The sequence below is a fragment of the Enhydra lutris genome, unplaced genomic scaffold, assembly GCF_002288905.1.
Source record: "Enhydra lutris kenyoni isolate GAN:26980312 unplaced genomic scaffold, ASM228890v2 scaffoldscaffold40, whole genome shotgun sequence".
Taxonomy (NCBI): Eukaryota; Metazoa; Chordata; class Mammalia; order Carnivora; family Mustelidae; genus Enhydra; species Enhydra lutris.
In genome coordinates, this window is record NW_019154124.1 from 11,148,170 (window position 1) to 11,172,171 (window position 24,002).

Sequence of the window (24,002 nt, forward strand, 5' to 3'; positions counted from 1 at the left end):
TATTTCCTTAAACTTATGAAATTATTGTAACTTACTTATGATACCCTCATAAGTCACGTCTTTGCCTATCTTGATATATTATGGCATTATATTATATAATGAAAATATAGCAAGTATTAGATACAAAAGCAAAAGTGAGAAAAGGAATTCAGAGAAAAGCCTCTTAACATACATTGTTTACTATGTTAACTATAAATTTCAAATAAATTCCCTTCCTGGAATTAAGATTTCCTATTTACAAGAATACACAGGAGAAAAAATAAGCATATCTCTTACCAACACTTTTCCCCCAAAATACCTCTTTTGAATTCTCCAGACTACCCTACATTAAAAGGTACCTGGAAACTGAGTGTGTCTATTCTAAAATGGAATTGATTGCATTTATTAGAACACATAAGTGAAACATGAGAAGTATGTTTCTCATACTATTCATCTCAACATAATCTCAGTCATTAAATAATAGATTAGATCACTCAGAGACTAAAGTACAGGCCAGTGTTGGATGTGTAGGCCATTCAATTTTACAAGCAGCATATATTGGCAAATTTAATTTGGAAAGTCAAAATGATAAGCCTATGGCAGATATAACAGGCTCCGGCACATTTGATACACTTACCTCAAATGAAACATTCTTAGATTTGGTATTTATACTAAAATATTTATTTTTAATGTTTTGTTACCTTTATCGTGTTAAAACTATTCTGATAGCAAAATGTTTAAAAATTAAAATTATACTTTACCTAAATTGCAATAAAAAGTGTCTTAACCAGTTCGTCACGATTCCAACTGCACATGCTCACCGAGAAACCCCGTTCACAATCATACTCTGGCTAAGTTTAACTTCCCTGCTTCTCCATTATTTTTTGTGTTCCGTAACACTGTGAGAAAGCTAGTTGCCTCTGAGAAAGAATAGTTCACTAAGACTCTCTACAGAAGCATCACGATTGGCATTTCTATCGCCCAAGTGAAAACAGAGTTAAATGAATGAGTTCTTGTGTAATGACCCAAATTCTTTATAACTAGAGACTATACCCTGGTGTACAATTCTCCTTATAAAATTTCCACCTCTAAACACATTCTTTTCTTTTTTACAACTGTTTTATAGACATTATTTACAACAGAGATCTGTAACTTTGACAATGTAGTCATAACTGATTTTAGATTTTTAGTTTAGTTTAGTTTAGTTCTACTGGTATTTCCAGTCTCAAATAAAATCCTGGATATATAATATGCCTTTAGGCATGGTATTCATCATCCAATATAAATAATTACCATGCATGTATTATATTTAAAATGCACTTTCTCAGTCACTAAATTTGAAATGTCTGGCATTTGGAATCAATTCCGCAGATTAAAAAGCAAGTTTGCCTGTGTAACCACTAGTTCACCCTTGGTATCTAAGCATTCTGTGGTGCTCCATTAGTTAAGGCTGAGTACCTGTTCTGACCTTACAGAGGAAAGCCTTCTTCTTCTTCTTCCTTTTTTTTTTTTAAATATTTATTTATTTATTTATTTGAGAGAGAGAGAGGGAAGGGCCAGAAGGCAGAGGAGAGGGAGAGACAGAATGTCAAGCAGATTCCCTGCTGAGCGTAGACCCCCCGACCCGGAGCTCCATCCCCCAACCCTGAGGTGATGACCTGAGCCAAAATCAACAGTCGGATATTCAACCGACTTAGCCACCCAGATGCCCCCAAAGCCTCCTTTAACTAAAAAGTTAAGTCATTTGCATCCATTAGAAATGGAGATTCATCAAAGCAGCTGCCAGCTGACCATGCCCAATTAATTAATAATGGATAGAGAGAGAAAGGTGCTAGGTGTCATCCAGCCTTCATCATTCTGGTCGGGCTGTGAAGCCAGGCTGAACATTAAATGATGATTCAGTTGCTGTGGCAGGAAGAACATTGTTGCGTCTCCAGGGTTAACTGGTTTGCGATGCTATTTTCACCTTGAGGTTGCTATAAGTCAGGGATGCATCCAGCGAGTGACTGATATTAAAACAGAAACATGAGTGGGAGGACACAGTCTAAATTACGCAGTAAAGACTTCAATAATACACTTGAATTTTGTTTGACTGAATCATAACACCAATAAGAATAAAAATTTTATATTATGAATTTAATAAATGGCCCTATTGTCCTTACAGAAATGTGTTAGTTTAGCTAATCATAACATGTTCCACAAAGAAACAAGAGGTTTTGTTTAAATTCAGAGGATTTCTTCAGGTAATTAAAAAGTTATAATTCCTTAGCTTTACCCTGCAGAAAAACTATGGCATTAATTCTTCAGAGGCCATTCACTCAATGCATTAATAAAAGAATGCTTTAAAGTTAACATGAAAAGCAAATTTATAACATTAGTGGTCAAAGGAAAATTGAAGAAACAATTCTAGTTCTTAAAGATTATTGTTAAGCCTCCATGTATTTTCTATTACTAATTACCACATAGAAGAGAGAAAGAAGAAACAGTCTGAAATAAGCAACTTTTGCGGGGGGGAAAGGGAAGAGTAAGCAGCTGACACTGTGCAATAACAAAGACAGAAGTTAAAAATACTGAAGGGGGTACTAAAGACATATATACATGTATGCGTATATGTATATATAAATACTGAAGGGGGTACTAAAGACATATATACACGTCTGCATATATGTATATATATATGCATATATAATATATAATATATATATATATATATTATATACTTATACTAAGTATAAATACTAAAGTGGGTATATATGCATACATGTATGCATATATGTATATATAAATACTGAAGGGGGTGCTAAACACATATATACATGTATGCATATATGTATACACACACATACATACGTATAATTCTATATGTATAAACTATACATCAATTAAAAAATTGGTATACTATTTTCTAAATAGGACAGCAAGTCAAATCTAGTATGAATGTGAAATAAAACACAGAAAACTGGACTAAATTAACTGAAAAAGAGAGATCAATCACTACAATAACTTGTTTATTAAATCACATTTTAAAAGTCAAAATAGACATTCCTTAAGTAAAGTGTATTGAGGTTTCCTGCTGATGATGATTACCATGATAACATTCAAAAAAGCTAAAAGACAGACTCTTAGAACATCCTCAAAATAAGATTGCGTGATGGATGAATGCATGGGAAAAACCACCTATGCCAGGACCTACACCAAGGAAGAATGCAAGCCATTAGAATCTCCATACCACCCCCCCCCCAAAAAAAAAAGAATCTCCATACAGGTAAGTGTGATCACAAGAAGGCTTGGGGGATGGTTTAAAACCTGCCACGTGGAATATGAAATTTCCAAATCACCAGCATTAGAAAAGCACATCATACTATCATAGGTATGTATATTTAAATAATTAAAATTAAAAATATTAATATATTAAAAATTAAGAATTAAAATATTTAAATAATTTTAAAAAATTATTTTATTTCAAATATAGTTGTTTGGGGGTTTTTTAAAGATTTTTTATTTACTTTTTTGACAGATAGAGATCACAAGCTGGCAGGCAGAGAGGCAGGCAGGAAGAAGCAGGCTCCCTGCTCAGCAGAGAGTCTGATGTGGGGCTCAATCCCAGGACCCTGGGAGGCAGAGGCTTTAACCTACTGAGCCACCCAGGCGCCCCTCAAATATAGTTGTTTAAATGCACATATTTTTATATATAAATATATAAACTAAATTTTGGGAAATGGCTGATAGGCTATTTTTCTCTACTAAGGAATTATGAAACGGTATCTCACATATGTAAAGAACTATGTGGTTTTAGAAAGTCTAGAAGTTCAATATATATATTCTTATATATATTATAGAAACATTTACATGAGGCCATTCTATTTCTTAAAAAAGGCATATTTTTATATTATAAATATTAGAATAGACAAATATACTTTGTAAAATATTGTCAGGGCAAAAGATGTTTAAAAAACTGCAAGGTACTAGGAGCCTGGGTGGCTTAGCAGTTAAGCGTGTACCTTTGGCTCAGGTTGTGATCCCAGGGTTCTGGTATCAAGTCCCGCATCGGGCTCCCTGCTAGGCGGGAGGCCTGCATCTCCCTCTCCCACTCCCCCTGCTTGTGTTTCCTCTCTCACTATGTCTCTCTCTGTCCCCAAAAAAAAGAATCTTAAAAAAAAAAAAAAACAAACCTGCAAGGTAGAATCAACTATTTTCCCTTAATATACAAGTGAAGACTGGCCAATGCCATGTAACTAAGGTATAGGTAGAGAACCCAGACTCCAGGTCTCCAACATCCCACACCAAACTTACATGACACGAATAATGGTCTATGGCCTGCAAGACTCCATAGGATGTATTTCCCACCTGACAACCCTTCCTGCTCTCCATATCCTTGCTCATTATGTTCCAGCCACATTGGCCTGTTTTCTGGTCCTTCCACATATCATGCTCTTCCTGGTCCAGACATCCTTGTACATGCTGTTCCCTTTGCCTGGATTGATTTTCCCTGCACCCGACCCCAAGAAAATCTGTAGGCAAACTTGATATAAAACATTAGTTGGGCTTTAACTCCTCAATTTCACAGATTTGATTCCTTGTTACTTCCCTCTAGTGTTAATCAAGGCCATCATTTTGATAAGAACTTAAATAAAAATGAATGTTCCATGTGTCCACGGTCTCCAAAAGAATTCACTGGAAGGCTGGATGAAGACATAGAATCTGCATTTATTTCAAGTAAATGAAATAAGAATAAAATATTAAAGTCTGCTAATACATACTATATGGATTGACATTAGCACTCCCCTCCCCTGCCTTACTCATTGTTGTGAGCTGGTCTCGCATCGTCCGTCACACTCCAGGTAGCAAAAGGAGAAAGTGGAAACCCCTCATGCTGACGGGTTATGATGTCTTCTCACCAGACAGTCACTTTCAATGTAATATTCTATGCTTGAATGTAAATTTACATGTTATTGTCTCTGGTTTAACCTATTTAACATGGGCCAGTCATTTTAAAACATTTCCTTATATTTTAATTTCCTTAATTAATAATGATGGAAGATGAAATTCAAGTCATGGAAGTCACACTGAACAAAAAGGAAATGACAAAGATGATGCTTCTATTTCCAGCACTGACTTGTTACAACACAAAAACTGTGGTCCAGTTAGATTAGGCAGGTTAGTTAAAAAAGTCAATATTATCAAGACTATTATACATTTGGATCCATATTTACCACTGATAATAATGCCCCATGTTCATGTGGCCTGCTGAGATATTTCCCACAGTAATATGAAGTCATCATTATTATTAAGCATCATTATGCTTTTACTTATGATTTTTAATGCCATATGCACATAAACCAATACTTCGTAAAGTCTCACCAAACTTAAAGCCTCTTTGAGACTTGTCAACATATTAGTACAGTAGCACATATACAGAATATGTAAGTAAATATTCTTATAACAAGAGGCGCATTTAGCTTTTAACTAATAATGCATGTGCAAACCAAAAACAAAGGTTGAAGATACCATTCAAAATAATCCAGTCCCCATCTTTGTTCACTCTACAAACTTTTACACAGGATAAGTATAAACAGCCCACATAACGACTTTTAAGACTTTTAAGACTTTTCCAAACTTAATGAATGTTCACTGAGTTCTAAATAAATGTACCATACATTACTTCTGAAAAGAAAGAACTGGGGGCACTGGTGTGGCTCAGTTGGTTAAGCGTCTGACTCTTGATTTCAGCTCAGGTCATAATCTCAAGGTCATGGCACCGAGCCATGGCTTTGCACTGGAAATGGAGCCTGCTTAGGATTCTCTCTCTCTCCCTCTCCCTCTGCCCCTCCACCTGCTGTCTCTATCTCTCTCTAAAAATGAATGAATGAATGAATGAATGATCTTTGAAAAGAACTGGATATGAAATCTAAAAGAAAAGTATATAGGCCACTACTCCAACCAACTGAGAACCAATGTTCAAACTATCTGTGCAAAAGGAGTATATGCCTAAGAGCACAAAGCGTTAGAAAACTGTCAAAAGATACTGAAAAAATCTTGAAAGCTTCCAAGACCAAAACGCAGAATTCCTAGAAGAAACCAAAACTGATCTAATCTTCCTTTTCACTAGTTTCATGGTTTTTTTTTCCCACCCTGTGAATCTTAATGTGACTATATTTCACGCAGTAGAGCATGCATAGTTTTAAGGTATCCATAGTAAATATCACTGGGGAGAGCAGATCAGATCAGTACTGATTTATGATGTGAAGTCTAACAACCTTTTCAATCACCATGATTTTGTCCACTGCAAATCACCATAAACTAATGACTGTCAATGATGAAGCCGAATGGATAAAATACAAGCCAACTCATTAAATATGGAAAGACTAACGAATAGATATGATAAATTTTTTTAAGATTTTATTTATTTATTAGAGAGAGAGATCACAAGTAGGCAGAGAGTCAGGCAGAGAGAGAGGGGAAGCAGGTTCTCTACTCAGCAGGGATGCTGAGGCAGATGTGGGGCTCGATCCCAGGACCCTGAGATCATGACCTGAGCCGAAGGCAGCAGCTTAATCCACTGAGCCACCCAGGTGCCCCTAGATATGATAAATTAAAATTGTATATCAAAACTCTCAAAAAAATTTAACCTTAAGTCTTGACTTATCACAGCTGCATCTCGGGGCCCTCTCCTATCCCCCACAGGTGCCCAGGGTATAGACAGGTGGCACAGAATAGGGACACACGACTCTCGCTGTGGATCATACCAACGGCATGACATTCAATTCCCTGCATGATCAAATATCATGTGTTTGACAATGGGCAAGCCCTTGAACTCATTAAATTGTACTTGTCTTATCTGAAAATCATTAAAATAATAGTATGTGCCAGAATGGATTAGTGTGGCCTTTAAAAGGTCCATTGTATATAAAGCATTACTACCAAGGATAGAATAAGTATATATATGTTGAGTATTGTTATAATCCAAATATGTACTATCCAAAATATGTAAACCATTTATTTTAGACTCATGCACAAAGCAATTCTGATTAGACCGACTACTATAAGGAAGCAATTAATAGTCTATTTCTATGTTCTCACTTATGTGAGGAATCAATGTCAGTCATTAACAGAGCCTGAAAATAAAGGTTGCATATTATAAGAGAGTGTTTAAAAAAAAAAGTTAGAAAAGTAACCTAGACTTTGATTGTTTCTTGAATAATTAGAATGGATTGCTTGCTGTTCGATGCATACCTCTGCTAGCTCATTCTTGAATTGCATTTATTTCTCTAAAATAAAATAAAATCATGAAAGATTGGGCTTTTAAAAAGACATTTAGATAGGGCATTATGTTGGAATTAATTTTAATGTGGGCAAGATTCTGCTAAGAAAACAAATAGTAACATAAATATGCAAGGGAATTCAGGAGACTAGCCAAATGTCGCAGACAGGACAAATTTTTAACATGATCAATACAATAAAATGTAGCAAATAAATCAACTCAATTTATCGACATGGGAATTCTGGGTTGAACTCATTTCATCTGGATTTTAGTCAGAAACATAGATCTTGGAATTAGGTTAATAAGGGTTTGTAATGATCTGCTTTTTTTTTGCTTGCTCTGGGAATTAGGAAAATAGTGCAGCTTGCTGGCACAACTCAAGCCTTCTGGGGAATCTGCTTCACTAACCTCCAGGGAATTTAAGGATTTGTTGGGACAGATGTCTCTAAAACCTAAACTAAGAACCTCAATCAGTTTCAAATTGAAGGAGAACTTGAATGTGAAATTTCATTAAAAACTGTTGCATTAGTAGCATTTTCTTTTCTTTTTTTTTTTTTGACATTAAATTTTCCTTTCAAATCTGGTTATACAAAGTCTACAATGGTACAAAGAAAATTTGCTGCATTGTGTTCATATTTTGAAAGTGTTTTTTGAGGATTCCACTCAGATTTTTATTTTGTTATGCATTGTCGTAAGTTTTTTACACAAAGGAAGGATTTTATTCATACTGATAAAAAGGAAAATAGCTCAATCTAATACACCTTCATTATTGTTAACAAATACACACATACAAACAGGTTCCACTTGGGCTTAAAATCACATCAAAGAAATCTTAAATTTATTACAATCATATTGATTATTATTTTTTTTAAATGATACTCCTTAACATTCCTGGATTGCTTACTGTAAGAAAGGAAAATTCTACCTGCTTTATATATATTAACTAATTTTCACAGTAACTGTGTGAGGTAGGTATTACTATAACCTTTATTTCACAGACAATGAGAGTAAAACACAAGAGAGATTATGTGACTGCCAATATCACTGCCTGGGTGGCTCAGATGGTTGGGCATTTGCCTTAGCCTTGGGTCATGAGCTCTGGTCCTGGGATCGAGCCCCATATCGGGCTCCCAGCTCAGTGGAGAGCCTTCTTCTCCCTCTCCTCATGCTTGTGCTCTCTCTCCCTCTCAAATGAATAAAAAAAAATCCTTAAAAAAAAAAAAAAAAAAGAAAGAAAGAAAGAAAAGAAAAAAGAAAATGGCAGATCTGGGATTCAAATCCAGGCAGTGGCACTCCAGAAAGCAATCTCTTAACCATCACACTCTACTACCTCCTCACACAACAATGTGTATAGTGATCACACATGTATGCCTTGTCATCACTTAAAGGGAAAAACCAAGTTGCACAGAGAAGTAAATAGGAATGAAACATCATATATCTAATTTATCTTAAAATATTTAAACAATTAATAGATGAAGCAATTGTGGAGATACTATATTATTCTGTCTCCAATTTTATCTTAAAATATTTAAACAATTAATAGATGAAGCAATTATGGAGATACTATATTATTCTGTCTTCTACATATTTAAGACATTTTTTTCGTGGTAAAAAGTTAAAAAAAAGGGTGCCTCAGTGGTTCAGTGGGTTAAAGCCTCTGCCTTCGGCTCAGGTCATGATCCTAGGGTCCTGGGATCGAGCCCCACATTGGGCTCTCTGCTCAGCAGGGAGCCTGTTTTTCCCTCTCTCTCTGCCTGCCTCTCTGTCTACTTGTGATCTCTGTCTGTCAGAAAAATAAATAAAATATTAAAAAAAAAAAAGAAGTTAAAAAAAACTTACACTGAAATTACCCATTTTAATGCTATCACTTCTTTGGAAATGAAATTCAACAACTATTATTTATTCTAATTATGTGCAGAATCAGACAGAACTTTAGTTTGATGGAGTAAATACAATAAGCCTGATACCATGTGTCATCTCAGAGATTCTTAATAATTTAGCTTAGCAGATCTGCCCAGACTTGGAACCCAAAATCCTGATTCTTATGGCACTTATAGCAATTAAAAACAAATATTCTAACTCTGCTTATCCCCAAATTGAATCAGTGTTGGACAGAGGGAAAACTACATTGTCTATTTTGATGTTATTCTTAGTCCTCGTGACTGTTTTAGGGGCCAAGAGAGGGAGAGGCAGATGAGAAAATAGTGTCCATAGTCAAGGCCAGCTTTGCCATTCCCCTCTTAACTTGTTTCCACCCAAATTCGAAACGAAGTAAACAGTTTCATTCCCACCACGCTTGCCAGAGATTTCCTAGTTACTCTGCAAATAGAGCACCACTTTAAAAAGTAAACATGTCCTGGGACACTTGGGTGGCTCAGTCAGTTATGCATCTGGCTTTAGCTCATGTCATGATCCTGGGGTCCTCGGATGGAGCCCCACATCAGGCTCACTGCTCAGCAGGAAGCCTGTTGCTCCCTCTCCCTCTGCCCTTCTGCCCTGCTTGAGCTCTCTCACTCTGTCTTAAATAAATAAACCAATCTTAAAAAAAAAAAAAATAAAAGTAAACATGTCCTTACAAATGCTGTGTAAGTAATGTGGGGATTGAAACAAATCAACACCTACTCAATCTAAGAGGCATTATCTCAACCATTACTCCAAACTATTACTAATACTAGAGAGAAAGTGAATAAGATCCTTATCTCAAGTTGCTACAAATGTAATAGATTATCCCTGTATACAAATACTATAGTGTAAAGCATTGTGCCATCAAACCAGATAGGTCTAACTATTGTTTAGAACACCCAGAGGAAGGAAATACCATTTGCTTGCTACCTAGAAGAACCAAGGAAGGCTTCCAAAGAAAAGTAGTACTTGGATTGGTTTTTATTTTTTTTTTAAGATTTTATTTATTTATTTGACAGACAGAGATCACAAGTAGGCAGAGAGGCAGGCAGAGAGAGAGGGGGAAGCAGGCTCCCTGCTGAGCAGAGAGCCCGATGTGGGGCTCGATCCCAGAACCCTAAGATCATGACCTGAGCTGAAAGCAGAGGCTTTAACCCACTGAGCCACCCAGGCGCCCTTGGATTGGTTTTTAAAGAATACTTTGTATCTGATTAGAAAAATGGTTGAACATCATGATTATGTAATTAGAGGAGAGACTCTGTTAATATTAGTCAGCACATGGGACACAGGAATGGTTGTCGTAAGTTTCCAGTAAGAATACGTTTATTACATTCTCCACGGAACTGTGGCTCACCAAATAATTTAGCCCAGTTAACACCTGCACCTTTAAGTTTCAATTGGAAAATTTGTTTAAATAACTATAGTCATAACTTTTTATCATACTATGCAATCCAAAGGAACATTAATTTTACCCTTTATTTCAGCAACTGCTTCAGCTAAATCTGGTTGTCACTGAGTATTTATTTTTATACCCATAAGGTGAATATAAATACCACTGATATAAGAGTACAGAAATTGTAAAATGCCCCTGAGGAACTGTCTCATATCACAGCCATTGTAAAGCTTATAACCCCATAGCTCCCCTAAAATTGACTAATTCAGATGCAGCCAACTGAAAGGTTATATTCCAAAGGAATAATTGATCACCTCTGAATGCTTGTTTTACCTTTAAGTGAGGCCATGTATCATCATTATAAGGAACAAAATCAATAGACTACACTTGAAAATCCTAAGTGGTGATAGACCAGCATAATAAACATGGAAGAATAGCAGGAAACGGAGATTCCAAATTGAATCTGGAATCCAACATACACTAAATTTATGGCCTTCTTTGTATGATTTCTTTCTATTAGGAAAGCCACTCCTTGTTCATTTCCAGCTACTCATATTCGACACTCCCTACCCCTGCCCACACCTTCCCTTACAGGTTGGTGTGCCAAGGATGCTCTCCTGTACATTTTTATTTTTTATGTTGTGTAGACAGGTGCAACAGGCTGAGAGTGAAACAATAGAGTAATGGCAAACTGGACAATGTCTCACATCCCAAATCAGGCAGACTCCTTTTGATTTTAACATTGCGCCAGCACACCGAAATACCGTATCCATAATTGAATCTTTGGCTACACCTGAAACTTCACACTGGCTGAGCAAATGTCAGCCACCTGTTTTCGAAGTCCACTCAGAAGCTAAGCATAAAAACAGTCTAGGCCAAATTCAATTTTTAGCTGCCTACAGAAATCTCCTCTGGTATATCCTTGAGCAAGTTTTTGGTATAAATGTTCTTGTCTTCTGAGCATTTTGGCTAAATCCTTTAAAAATCTTTGCTAAAAAATCTTCCTAAATCCAGTGTCCAATCTAATGTCAACATATTCTCTCCTCTAACGAAAGAAACACTGTAGCCATTCAAATCTATAATTATATACGGATTTCTTCGCATGCCTGAATGCTTTCTCCCGTTAAAGCTTTATTATCTCTAATCCATATGCTTTGACTTGCTCTTTGAGAACATGTGATCTGCGGTTTACCTCACTGCATATTGTTCTCCTCCATATGTTCTCTTTCCTCCCATAACTTTTTTTTAACCTTTTTGACATTCTGGGAGTATTTCCTGTCTCTTCTTTGCATCACTGATGGGTAGGTAATCAGCGCTGGCAAATTTGTTAGTTCTTCCAATGGAATTGTTATTTTAGCAGTATTGATTCTGATGATTTTACTGCAGTCTATTTGTCACACAGATCACTGGGTCTTTCTTTGGAGACACTAGGCATACATTTAATGTTGTTTTCAGTGACGTACGTGAAATAATCCCTCAAAAGAAAAATGTCTTTAATACTTCAGTACTTCTACTGTACTGTTACTGATCTTTTGACGTATTCCTCCACTAACGGGTTTCTATTCGATTAGTATTAAATGAAGAAAGACCTTTCTTGTCTCGGGATTAGGAAACAGTAAAATGGTACAGATTTCTTTCCAAGCATTTGTTACTGCTTCTGTCGTATTTGTAACCTGAAGGCAAAGAATGATATAGAATGTATGCTACGGTTTCTGGTCAACGGGAAGCATGTGCAAAGGGCAAGTGTTTTCTTCAGGGTCTTTTGATTGCAATCCTTGAGATTACAGAAACTCACGCCGGTCTGGGCTGACACTGAGGGCAGCCGTGAAAGGGCATCCTTAAAAATGAGACCACGTGTGGAGTGCGGAAAGGGAAGAGCAATGCTGTGACTCTGGTATCCTTCCGCCAGTTTGTATTTGTGTCACGTGAAGCTGCTGTTGGAACTTTGACTCACTGACTTCTTAGGGGAAGGGGAAAAAAAAAACAACCACCTCACTGAGGGATTACAGTGTGCAGGTTATCGTAAGACCTAAGTCACCTGCTGTGAGCACCCGGGAGCTTGCCCTCCAGGAAGTTATACTCTAGGGAAGGACACCAAGGGAACAGTTTATAAAGACTGGTTGTGCCTCCAAGGAGAAATTGCCATTTCTTTGCAAAATTCATGACAGCTTAGGAAAGAACTAGTAAGCTCTCATCAGTGTCTTAAATATCAAACAAAGGCAATAATAACTGATATGAAGATCTCGGGAATCAAAAAAGAATTAGGATATAACATTTTAGAAATATGTAGATATTAATAATGCGTAATATATTAAAGGTACATAGATAATTTAGAAGCATAAAATAAAAGGTGATACCATTTCAACAGCCCTTAAATAAATAGTTGAGAATAATGTCTAAAATCATACAATCGTCATGGACATGGAAATGAAATGATTGATGTGAGAGGCAGAAAATAGAGAAAATGACCACTATCCCACTAGGCACGATGATAGAAAAACGAATCCTCTCCTACTAATGCAGAAATAGGGAAAAAGTTAAAAATCATAATCATAGGCTCAGGATTTACAATCTTTCAGTCTCCTTCAGGAAGCATAACATTTAAAACAGAAACTTTATTTAGCTCTCAAACATTTATACTATCATTCAAACAATGAGGACAAATTTATTAATTGAAAATGTTATCTCAGTATTTACTATTCCAAAGTGTTCTTTTGTTCATTAAAGATTAGCGCTGATGTGTGAGATAAAACTCCCATTCTGTAATTTCCAATCACCAATTTTTAATAAAGGATGTGGCTTCATGGAATTGAGCAATAAAAATACCATACACAATTAAATCAGTATAGACTAAATCTAGGACAAAGAACTATGACGGCAAGCCATTTTGAAACAAAACAATGTGATGGCATTAGGATTTGTGAACTTTTGATATATAAAATATCAAACACTACATGTATGAAATTACGAGTATAGGAGCCAATCAAATCCACCTCCATTGGAAAACTTTTGGTAAGATTTATAAATTTCATCATCCGTGGAAGTCCAACTTCATCCATGAGATAAGCAACAATCTTCAAAAAAATATGTAACTACTTAAAAGTCTAAAGTAGATCATCAAGGTGCAACTTTTACTTACATTTATTAACTTTCTTTCATTGTAAGAAAATAAGTACTTCCACTGCAGAAAATAATTTGATCGTAGTGATCAAAACACATGCATTGGGGAAACTGAATAATACTCAATACATAGCATATAATTTTACATACATTTACTGTAAAAAAGAATTTTTTCCTCAGTTCCAAAGTTGAAGGATTTGACTATAGTTAAATGATAGAAGCCACTCAGATAAGTGAGTAGAATTTTGGAATTAGCTTCAAAATGTCAAGAAGCGCAAATGACGGATCAGTTCATACGCTGCTAATTATTCGGCAATTCGTATTTTCTTTGGTCTCTCTTTAGTAACAGAACCCTCTATTTTGTTTGGGTACATGCCTACGTTGGGGGTGAGGATTATATTCCACATTTGTGATACACACCGGCGAGGCTGGGTCCTAACCTGTGCACAGTGAAGGCAGATAAAAGTGATGTCCACGATTTCCAAACATACCCTCGCCTCCTTCCTGTTCTCTAGAATGTAAAAATCACTGTGTACATTGGAGCACCCACCTTGGATCCCAACATGAAAAAGCTCACTGAGGAGGGGAGAAAACTTGAAAGAAGGACCCTGGGACCTAGAAGATTGAGACTCACTCCAATAGGCCTTATATGAGTACATGAGAATGCGTACATGAGACAAGAAGAAACTTTTGTCTTCTTGTAGTCCCTTTTACTTTAGGTATCTAAGAGCCAAACCAATACACCAGTCATTAAATGTGGTTCATTTTTATTCAATGTCTGAGGGTTTACAAGAGCAACAGTATTATCATATCTAAAGCACTTTAATCTTCCCCAATAAGAAGTTTTAGTGCAATATAAATTACCTTCCAGTTCTTAATAAGTTCTCAAAAGATTTACATGAAATAGTAAAATTTCCCAGCAATTTTGACCCCGCGAGCAGTATTCCAAGAATATTCTGAACTGCAATGAAATGTGTAGATCACCTCATCACCTGGAGCATGTCTTAGGTGAGAGGCAAACAGTTCCAATTTTAATAAGCTTTCGTGCCCTACGAGTGAGTACAATTTTAAGGGTGAAACGGAGCATGAACCGAAGTCTCCGATTCCTATCCTAGCCCTCTTCCTACTATGCAATATTCTCTGTAAATTATTCTGGCACTATTCTTATTTATATATAAAGAAGTGAAAATAGTTTCTCCAAATCCTGAGCATCATTTCTTTTTTTTTTTTTTTTTTTTCTGGGCACCATTTTAAAGTTTTAAATTCTAAAGTTGATATTTTGCTTTTTATAGAGTCTTGATTTAACTTGCTAAACCTCATCTCTTAGCCTACAAGAATGAATCTTTTTTTATGGGTATATTTATAATCCATGGTAATAATATAGACTTTTGGGGATGGAAGAAGGCAAAAAAAAAAAAAAAAAAAAAAAAAAAAAAAGGAAAGAAAAGAAAAGAAAAAACAAACACACGGCAAGTTCACTAGGTTCACTTGCACTAATCCCTTTCTCTCTTACATAGGCTTTTATTTGAATATATGAATAAAGATCCATGCAGGCAAATTATGAACCTGAAGTGCTGAACACATCTCAAGTGTTAGCAGTACTCGCCCCACGCACACTTTTCCATTTATAAGGGACGTATTGCTAACTTCGCAGCATAGTGATTGAATACTATGAATTTGACTATTGAACTATTCAATGATACCACTGAGTACTAACTGGGGTGGGACTCCCTAAAAAGTTGCATCTCCATCTGTGCCTATGATTATTAAAATCTGGAACACAGAAAACTCGCAATTTCTATGCAAAATAAAAGACATGACCTAAACTTTCTAATTAAGGAGCAAACCTGAGTAAAAAAAAAAATGTTTTAAGTGACATCAAAAATTGGACTTCTTTCATTAGTTTAGAGGAAAGAAAAACATATTTGCAATTTGGTATCATCATCTTAGGCAACACTCAATTTGCAGACTGGACCAAGCATGTCAATCCATCCACTTTAATTACCATGAAATCTTTGTCATAGTTTTACAAACTAACTGCTTTTTAAAAAGCTATAACTTGTGTAGCACCAGGAAGGCTGATTGAAACTTAGCATATGCATTTTAAACAACCACATAACTTTTAAATATTAAATACTAATCCTAACAGTGAAACAAAATGCCTGTTGAAAAATAATACTCATTCTAACACCAAAAAATAAACTATTTTTTAAGAGTTATTTATTTTGAGAGAGAGAGAGAGAGAAAGAGAGAGAGAGAGAAAGCCAGTGCGAGCAGGGAGGGAGGGGCAAGGGGAAAGAGAGAGGAGAATGTCAAGTAGACTGCCCGGTGAGCCCAGAGCCCAGAGCTGGGTTTCATCATCTCCAGACCTGAGCCATCAATATCATGACCTGAACAGAGATCAAGGGTCAGACCCGTAACAGACTGAGCCACCCGGGTGCCTCCTCATCCCATTAATAAACTATTAAAACATTTTTTCTTAGCTGTTGGTTTGCCCTTAATAAACCTCCTACCTCATTAAAATGATATATATAATTATCATAAAAGGATAACTGTTATCATAAAAGCAGCAGCGAAACACCTATGGCTAGTAAAAAGAAAACACCTTTTTTTTTTTTTAAAGATTTTATTTATTTACTTGACAGAGAGATCTCAAGTAGGCAGAGAGGCAGGCAGAGAGAGTGAGGGAGAAGCAGGCTCCCCACTGAGCAAAGAGCCTGATGCGGGGTTCTATCCCAGGACCCCGAGATCATGACCTGAGCCAAAGGCAGAGGCCCAACCCACTGAGCCACCCAGGCGCCCCAAAAGAAAACACTTTTTAAAACAATCCTAGTTCTTCATTTATTAAATGAAGAAAACATAATCTCCTCCTTCCTTCATAGCGTCATCATAGGAATTAAATAAAAGAATTTGTGTAGACCGGTTAGCAGCATGCAGGGAAAATTAGTGCTTAGTAAACTATGAAGGTTCCGTAGAAGCAGTAGTGCGATTTGGAAAGATGTGGCATCTCAAGCAAACTACCTTGTATTGTTTTTAAAGATTTTTTGAAGGCCAGCTTACTGGAATAAAGTAGCATATACACATATTTTTGATTCAGATTAAAAAATGAATAACAAATAATATATATTTTTTATATTTGTTTTACTTGTTCACTGATAAATCACTCCAAGCTCACGGAAGAACACGGAAAACACAAGAAGCCCTCAACAAACATTTCTGGATACATTCGCTAGTGCATATACATACTTTTCCCCAATAGAAAAGTCACAAATATGAGAATTTAAATGAACTTAAGCGCAAAATTTTGTTTTGTAATTTTGCAAATGCTTCCACCATAGCTAAGTAATTACAACATCTCCCAGAAGTCTGTCCAAAGGTGGCATCCTAAGAAGTAACTTCTCTGTGCTAAAATAATCCATGTTGGAACATCATCTGAGTATGTACATGACAGTCATTGGTTTAAAAAGGCAGACTGAACACCCACTAGGCTTCAAAAATTGGCTGGGCAAGTCCAGCTGGTGCACCGTTTCTAGGGTGTCATTCACACTTTAGGGGAAATAAGGGTTCCCCCTGGTGTGTGTGCAGGTCAGGCCAGAGGAGACCTGCCTTGTAACCCGGGTGACAAGAGTTGAGCGACAGAGATGGATGGGACCCAACCTCAGTCTGCCACATGACTAACAGAGTGCAGGGTAACCGAGCCAGTGCAATGGACTGAGGTCCGGACAGGGACAGAGAGAGTTCAGATCCAGAGAGACACATGGCGTTTCCACCCCAGAAGATGCCCAGGATAATTTGTTAAAGATCACATAAGCCCTAAGATTCATCATTACCCTGTTAGGGCCAACCAGTAATACTGCTTAATGCTATAGAACGTCTTCTGAAAAACTCAACCTTCTAGGTCAGCTTGTTCTGTAATGCCAGTCATCATAGTGCATTTCAGTTTATCTTGAAATTTAATGTGAAACTTTTAATACTCACATCAAGATCATCCTTTGCATTGTAGTAGACAACTTCATTGCTCTATAAAAAAAAAAGAAAAGAAGAGTGCTTTACTGATATGAGTAAAAATGTAAAAATATACTGGATCAAGCACTGAACACATTTTAGGCATATTTTAAATAATAAACCTCTCATGATATTCTTCTCATAAAACACTCCACAAAGATCCATAAAGATTAGCCAATATTTTCTAAAAACATTTTAAAACACTGTATCTGTGATATTGAAAAGTACATTCTGCACTGAGGAAAAAATATCTCAGTATAGGTCTGAGACCCATTTGTCAAGAAAAAATAAAGAATACATGATGCAAAGAAGTTATATACACACACACTTACAACACACACACACACAGATCCCTAAATCATGAAATTATAAACAGAATAATTCAAGAAAAATGTGAGAATGCGCCTTGTTAATACTTCGCTGACAATGCGACTTTTAAAATTATATATATTACATGTTGAAATTAGTAAGGCAGGGTGTATCTGGACGGTACTGGCAGAAATTTCTTCATGAGATTCAGAAAAGGGATCAGGAATAATTGAATTTAGACAGCAAAAAAAATCAGATTATCTAACACACTGATACTATCATATTCTTCCAAAGTGGTGAAGGAGCATTGGCTTTTCAAGAATAAATGTATTCAGACATTTCTGCCAGCCAACAGTGTTGCTGAAATACGCCAAAACTATAAATTATGGATATAAATCGTGTTACAGAATGAAAATGGAAAGGAAAGAATGAACAAAATGGTGGTCAAGGAATTTAAAAGTTTTATTCTTTGAGACTTCAAGGTTAGTTCTATGCACTGTTAAAATAATCCACTTATGCTAATTTATTTTTCCTTTCTTCTCCTGAACTGATTGGAAAATATAATCCATCTTCCATACATTTTCAGTAGTTATCAGAGGACTACGTGAAAAACGTGTTTTTCTGTGTCTCGTTAACATCAAAAACATGGACACTCCAAAATTGTATTAAAAGAAAATGCAATACACATTTTTAAAAAAGAAAATTCCTCCCAAAAACTCAATAAATCAGTGCTTCTTAAAATATACATCACCTCCACTACAAATCACTAGTTCTTCAAGACATTCCATGGCCATATGACTTTAGAATAAACAATGAAGTTAAAACCTTCTCTTTTTGGCTCCTGAGTCTCAGTATATGAATGTACATTATACATTTTCAAGAATAAGACAGATCTTGTTGTGTTTCTCCAATTTAATTGCTGCCAAATCTGTCTCCCTTTTTTAATTTGAGAAATATATCATGAGCCTGAAGTTCTATAAAAGATTGCTCTAAGACCAAATGAATCAAAAACTTATTAATAAATAACAGAACACATACTTCATGATAGTGAATGAAACCATGACTTTGAATTTATTTCATTTAGAATCAACAGCTCTAAAAATTACCATTTAATTAATTCTTTTAAGAAGAATTAAGTAGCTAAAGAATTTAAACACGCATAAAAGTTCTACTTCCTGAAGCATTTCTTAAAGCATTAATTTTGTAACAAAGTTAAAACACAAAATCAGAATTCATCACATACACAAAGCAAGAGAATCTTCTGAATCCACCAGAGCCCCAAATCTAATTACTAGTTTATTGATCCCTCCTGCAACTCTGTAATTTATACTTTGGAGACAATTTTCAACTTAAAATGTGGATTCCATCAAAAGATAAAATATTGAATAAGTTTATCTTCATTTTAGACTTTATTTCTGCCAACTCCTTCCTCATATTTATAGAACTGAAATGTAGAAAACAAGGTGAAACTTCATTAAATTTTAAGTGATTCAACATCATTATTTTCAACAAACATTCATTAAATATCTATATGCACACACTCCTGTTCCAAGAGAGATGCAAAATAAGTTAAATGTAACTATCCCTATCCTTTAGATAAAATAACAGATACAGATCAATTATATAAAACAACTAATATGTTTAGACTTACATTTGCCCCATGGTACTAGAGCGAATGGACTAAACTGTTTAATTTTTTTTTTCTTATATGTGGCACAGGGTCACATATAACAAACAAAAAAGAGAATTTAATTAAATCTAAAATTAAGAGTATCACATACAATGTCAAAAGAGTATAAAGTATGATAACAAAATGCTAATTTTAACTAAAACTATGTATTTTGATTCTATTACAATAAAGTGTGCCTGAAATAAAAATAAAAAGGAAGAAAATCTAAGTTTGAGAATTTTTCAAATGTTTTTCCTCTTGTTACTACACTATATTTTATGCAAAATCCTATTCTCTTCTAGAAACTCTATATTGCTTCTAAAACCTATGCAAATGTGTTCTGCAAAATTTATTTGAATTTTATGCATTTGCACAAGGCTTTCTAGACTCCAGAAGACACAAGATTCTCAAAACTCATTTTATTTTTCTATTAAGTAAACTGGGAAAACAAAACCAATACCTTAGTCATAAAATTATACTGCATATACAATAACCATACTCATTGTAACTGGGATATTTTATATTTCTACTTTTTTTTTAAGATTTTATTTATTTATTTGTCAGAGAGAGAGAGTGAGTGAACACAGGCAGATGCAGAGGGAGAAGCAGGCTCCCTGCCCAGCAAGGAACCCAATGTGGGACTCGATCCCAGGATGCCGGGATAATGACCCAAGCCCCAGGCAGCTGCTTAACCAACCGAGCCACCCAGGCGTCCCTATATTTCTACTTTTAAAAAGCTTCCTTTAGGGGTTCCTGGGTGGCTCAGTCAGTTAAGTGTCTGCCTTCAGACTAAGCCCCAGGTCAGGATCTCCGCTCAGCGAGGAGCCTGCTTTTCCCTCTCCCTCTGCCTGCCGCTCCCCCTGCTTGTACATGCACTCTCTCTATCTCTGTGTCAAATAAATAAATAAAATCTTAAAAAAAAAAGTAGCTAATTAAATACGTGTTCTTAGACAGTTTGTCATGATTTAATAGGAGAACAAAGACCATAATGGAATTGCAACTGATTAAGTCCACTGTCTTCAAACAAAATTTCTTCTTCACCCATATGTGTTTCTCTAACCCTAAACTTTGCAGGGAGAGCATGCACATTTCATCTATTCCCTGATTTTACCTAACAGAAAAGCTCAACTGATCCCCTTCCATAAGCATAAATCTATGTAGGGCATCAGGATTTGGGGAAACTGTCGCTGCATTGAATTTGTCAAGTGTAAGCACACTTACATGGCAGTGTGAGACTGAAATTAATGGCAAAAATTCACAGAACATTTAATTTGTATAACCATGTATAAATAATTTGTACACTCTCAGTTCCTCATGCTTTCTTACAGAGAATTACAATTATTTACTTTATTGTGGCTTTTGTTTAGGGTTGAAGAGTGGCTCAGAAAGAATTTTAAATGTAAGCTTGAGGAAGAGTCTAATTTGGTAAAGGCATAATTCTCTTTCCTATCATATTCATTTATAGCTATGTCTTCTGCTATATAAAAATACATGACATGTGTAGCTATGTTAAACTACATCAGTCTGAAATCAAATCGCTCAAAATATATCCAAACCCAATCCCAACAGGATTGGGATAAAAGATAATTCTCAGGAATAAAGGGCCATCCACACTGAATCAGCCCAATTCTTGTGTTCTGGTGTCCTATAGGAGCGAATGTCGGTTAAAATTAACACTGTGCTAAAAGAAAGTTAGGAGACCAAACTGTATAAAAAACAATTAAATGGCCTGAGAAGGGAAGAATTAAAACAAAGAAAGAGGAGGTATCAGTTGAATTCTTTCTTCCTTTACAGGGTGCCCTGCCTCCGTCCCACTTAGACTGTATACAAGGAGATTTTGGGGTCTCCCAACCAACAGAGGGAGCCACACATCACTCATTCAACAATACTTTGGTGGCCTCACTCTGTACTATTTCGGAGAAATAAAAATGCAGACTGTGCGAAGCAAGTTCCTCACCTTCCTGATACACAAGTGGCCAGAATATCAGAGTCAGTTGCTCTGATCTGCTATAATTGAAGACTATCTCTTGTCATTATTGGATGACATGACCACACAAACTGAAACTTTCTCAGGGTTCAAAATAGATGACAGTTAAGAACTTCGCAGAGCTTAAACATCCTCTTCTATTTCTAATCAATTCAAGCATGTGTGGATGTGCATGTGTGTGTGTGTGCGTGTGTGTTTCTCATTCAGTCACCTATCCTACCGCTCAAAACTCCCTCAATCCCTCTTCCAGAAAATAGAGTTATGTCAGTTATCCTTTAATATTTTAAAATGATGGCATATAAGCTAATTATCATAGACACAGAATACAAAATTGAGTCATCTTGTTTTTCTACTATCGTTCTGGCTAGATGTTTTCATGCAAATTATTAAACATCATCATCTTGGAAGGTATTTACACTCCAATACAAAAGTTTTTAGTGGATTTTAGGGTATTACACGCAATATGATAGGATAAAGCCAGCAACGGCCTCAAACCAGATTCAAGATTACTGAAACCTTTAGAGAGCTATTTTTCATCATTTGAGCACCACCAGATGACAAGAACAAATTGTTTTGTTTCTGATTTTTAACCAAGTAGTTTAGTTATTTATTATCTCCTCCAAACAAATTTACCCAAATGTTCCATGCTAATATAATACTGCCGCTTGCTGAAATTTAAAGCTTCCCCTAGCAAGCTGAGAGATAAATTACTTCAGTGCCCATTGTCTACTGGGAGTCAAAATTAAATCTGGCCAAAACAGACTATTCCATCTTAAAAACGTATATTGTGAGTGACAGTCCCTTATATGCCACTCTCCTATAAAAGCTGGCCTCTGATGAATAGAATAAATTTATGTTAAACATCGGAAGCAGAAGTACAAAGCTTCCACATGGAAGTGAGATGGTGCCAAAGATTTAAATATTGGAACTGAAAATCAGGATGTTAGAGCCAACATCTGAAATATATGACACATTCAAAATCCAAATAGAGATTAAATTCCTTTCCAATTTACTAATTCTCTTTTCTTGGCTGCACACCTGACTCTGCACATGATCCATAGCCTGACAAATGGTGAGCAAACGTATTGTCTGCTAAAGTTGCTTTTTTTAAAAAAAACCATTTTTTTTTAAGATTTTATTTATTTGACAGAAAGAGAGAGAGAGAGATCACAAGTAGGCAGAGAGAGAGAGAGAGAGAGGGAAGCAGGATCCCTGCTGAGGAGAGAACCGGATGAGGGGCTCAAACCCAGGACCCTGAGACCATGACCTGAGCCGAAGGCAGAGGCTTAACCCGCGGAGCCACCGAGGCACCCCTAAAAATCCCATTCTTAATTGTTCATCACTCTTCAGTTTCAAAAATTGAAGTCAGTTAGACAAATATTAAGGACACTCTTGTAAAAGGAAGGGGAAAAAAAGGATACTCTTGTTATCAATGAGTTGTGTTAATGGTTCTTGCCTACCAAGATCCATACTGTGTAGTCCAAATCAGTTACAATGTAAATATCCTGCTTCATACATCTTTCTAACAACCTGACCTGGTAAACCTACACGCCACTGCCATTGACCTGTGCTCAAGTCAACTAGGGTATAAGGGACGCAATAATCATAGCACTGCAACCCTGTGTGAAATACAAGAACTTAGGAACCTACTACGTATGTGTCATTGTGTGTGCATGCATGTGTGGCGGTGGGCAGGGGTGGGTAGTGGTTGGTGAATGTGAACAAATCTTTCCAAAGAGAGCTGAGAGTGGTTGACACAGTAAATTAAAGACAGGGGCTTTTGGTGGGGGGGGGATTTAAATTTTGTTTTTTTTTATTTGAGAGAGAGCAGGAGTGGGGGAGGGGCAGGAGGAAAGGGAGAAGCACAGTCTCACTGGAGCAAGGAGCCTGACACTGGGCTCAAGAGGTGGGGCTCCATCCCAGGACCCCAGGATCATGACCTGTGTGGAAGGCAGATGCTTAACCAACTCAGCCACCCAGGCACCCCGAAAAAAAGTATTTTTTATGTCGCTGGATACATGAGCATGCTAGTGATGAAAATAAAAAGGAAAACTAAAGATGGGCACATTCCATCTGGATGTCGGTCTCAGCAGATTACTGGACTGAAGGCGTAAGAAAAACCTACATTCACATCATGACAAAAGACAACTGATGTAAAGTGTCTAGCACAGTGCCTGGCGCACAATATTTGCCCTGTATGTTATCAACTCTTATTCTATATATTGAAAAAGAAAAACCAGGAATATCCATAGAAGTTATCTGTTAGCTTTAGCTTGTAGTTATATATGAACTAAAGTAAATGGTTATCATTTATTTTTCTTAGACTAGTTAGTATGCTCTGAGTCTATTTAATTCATTAAAGTCCTTTCTTCAAGGA

General features: G+C 36.2%; 1 protein-coding gene across 7 annotated transcripts in view; it reads right to left on the minus strand.

The window, feature by feature from the left end:
* LOC111155265 (calcium voltage-gated channel auxiliary subunit alpha2delta 1) overlaps positions 1–24,002 on the minus strand; it is a 504,879-nt gene that overhangs the window by 179,350 nt on the left and 301,527 nt on the right. For all 7 annotated transcript variants that reach the window (XM_022515388.1, XM_022515390.1, XM_022515387.1 and 4 more), the window contains exon 5: positions 17,634–17,675. In XM_022515388.1, coding sequence (XP_022371096.1) covers positions 17,634–17,675 — 42 coding nt within the window. The remainder of the gene's footprint in view (positions 1–17,633; positions 17,676–24,002) is intronic.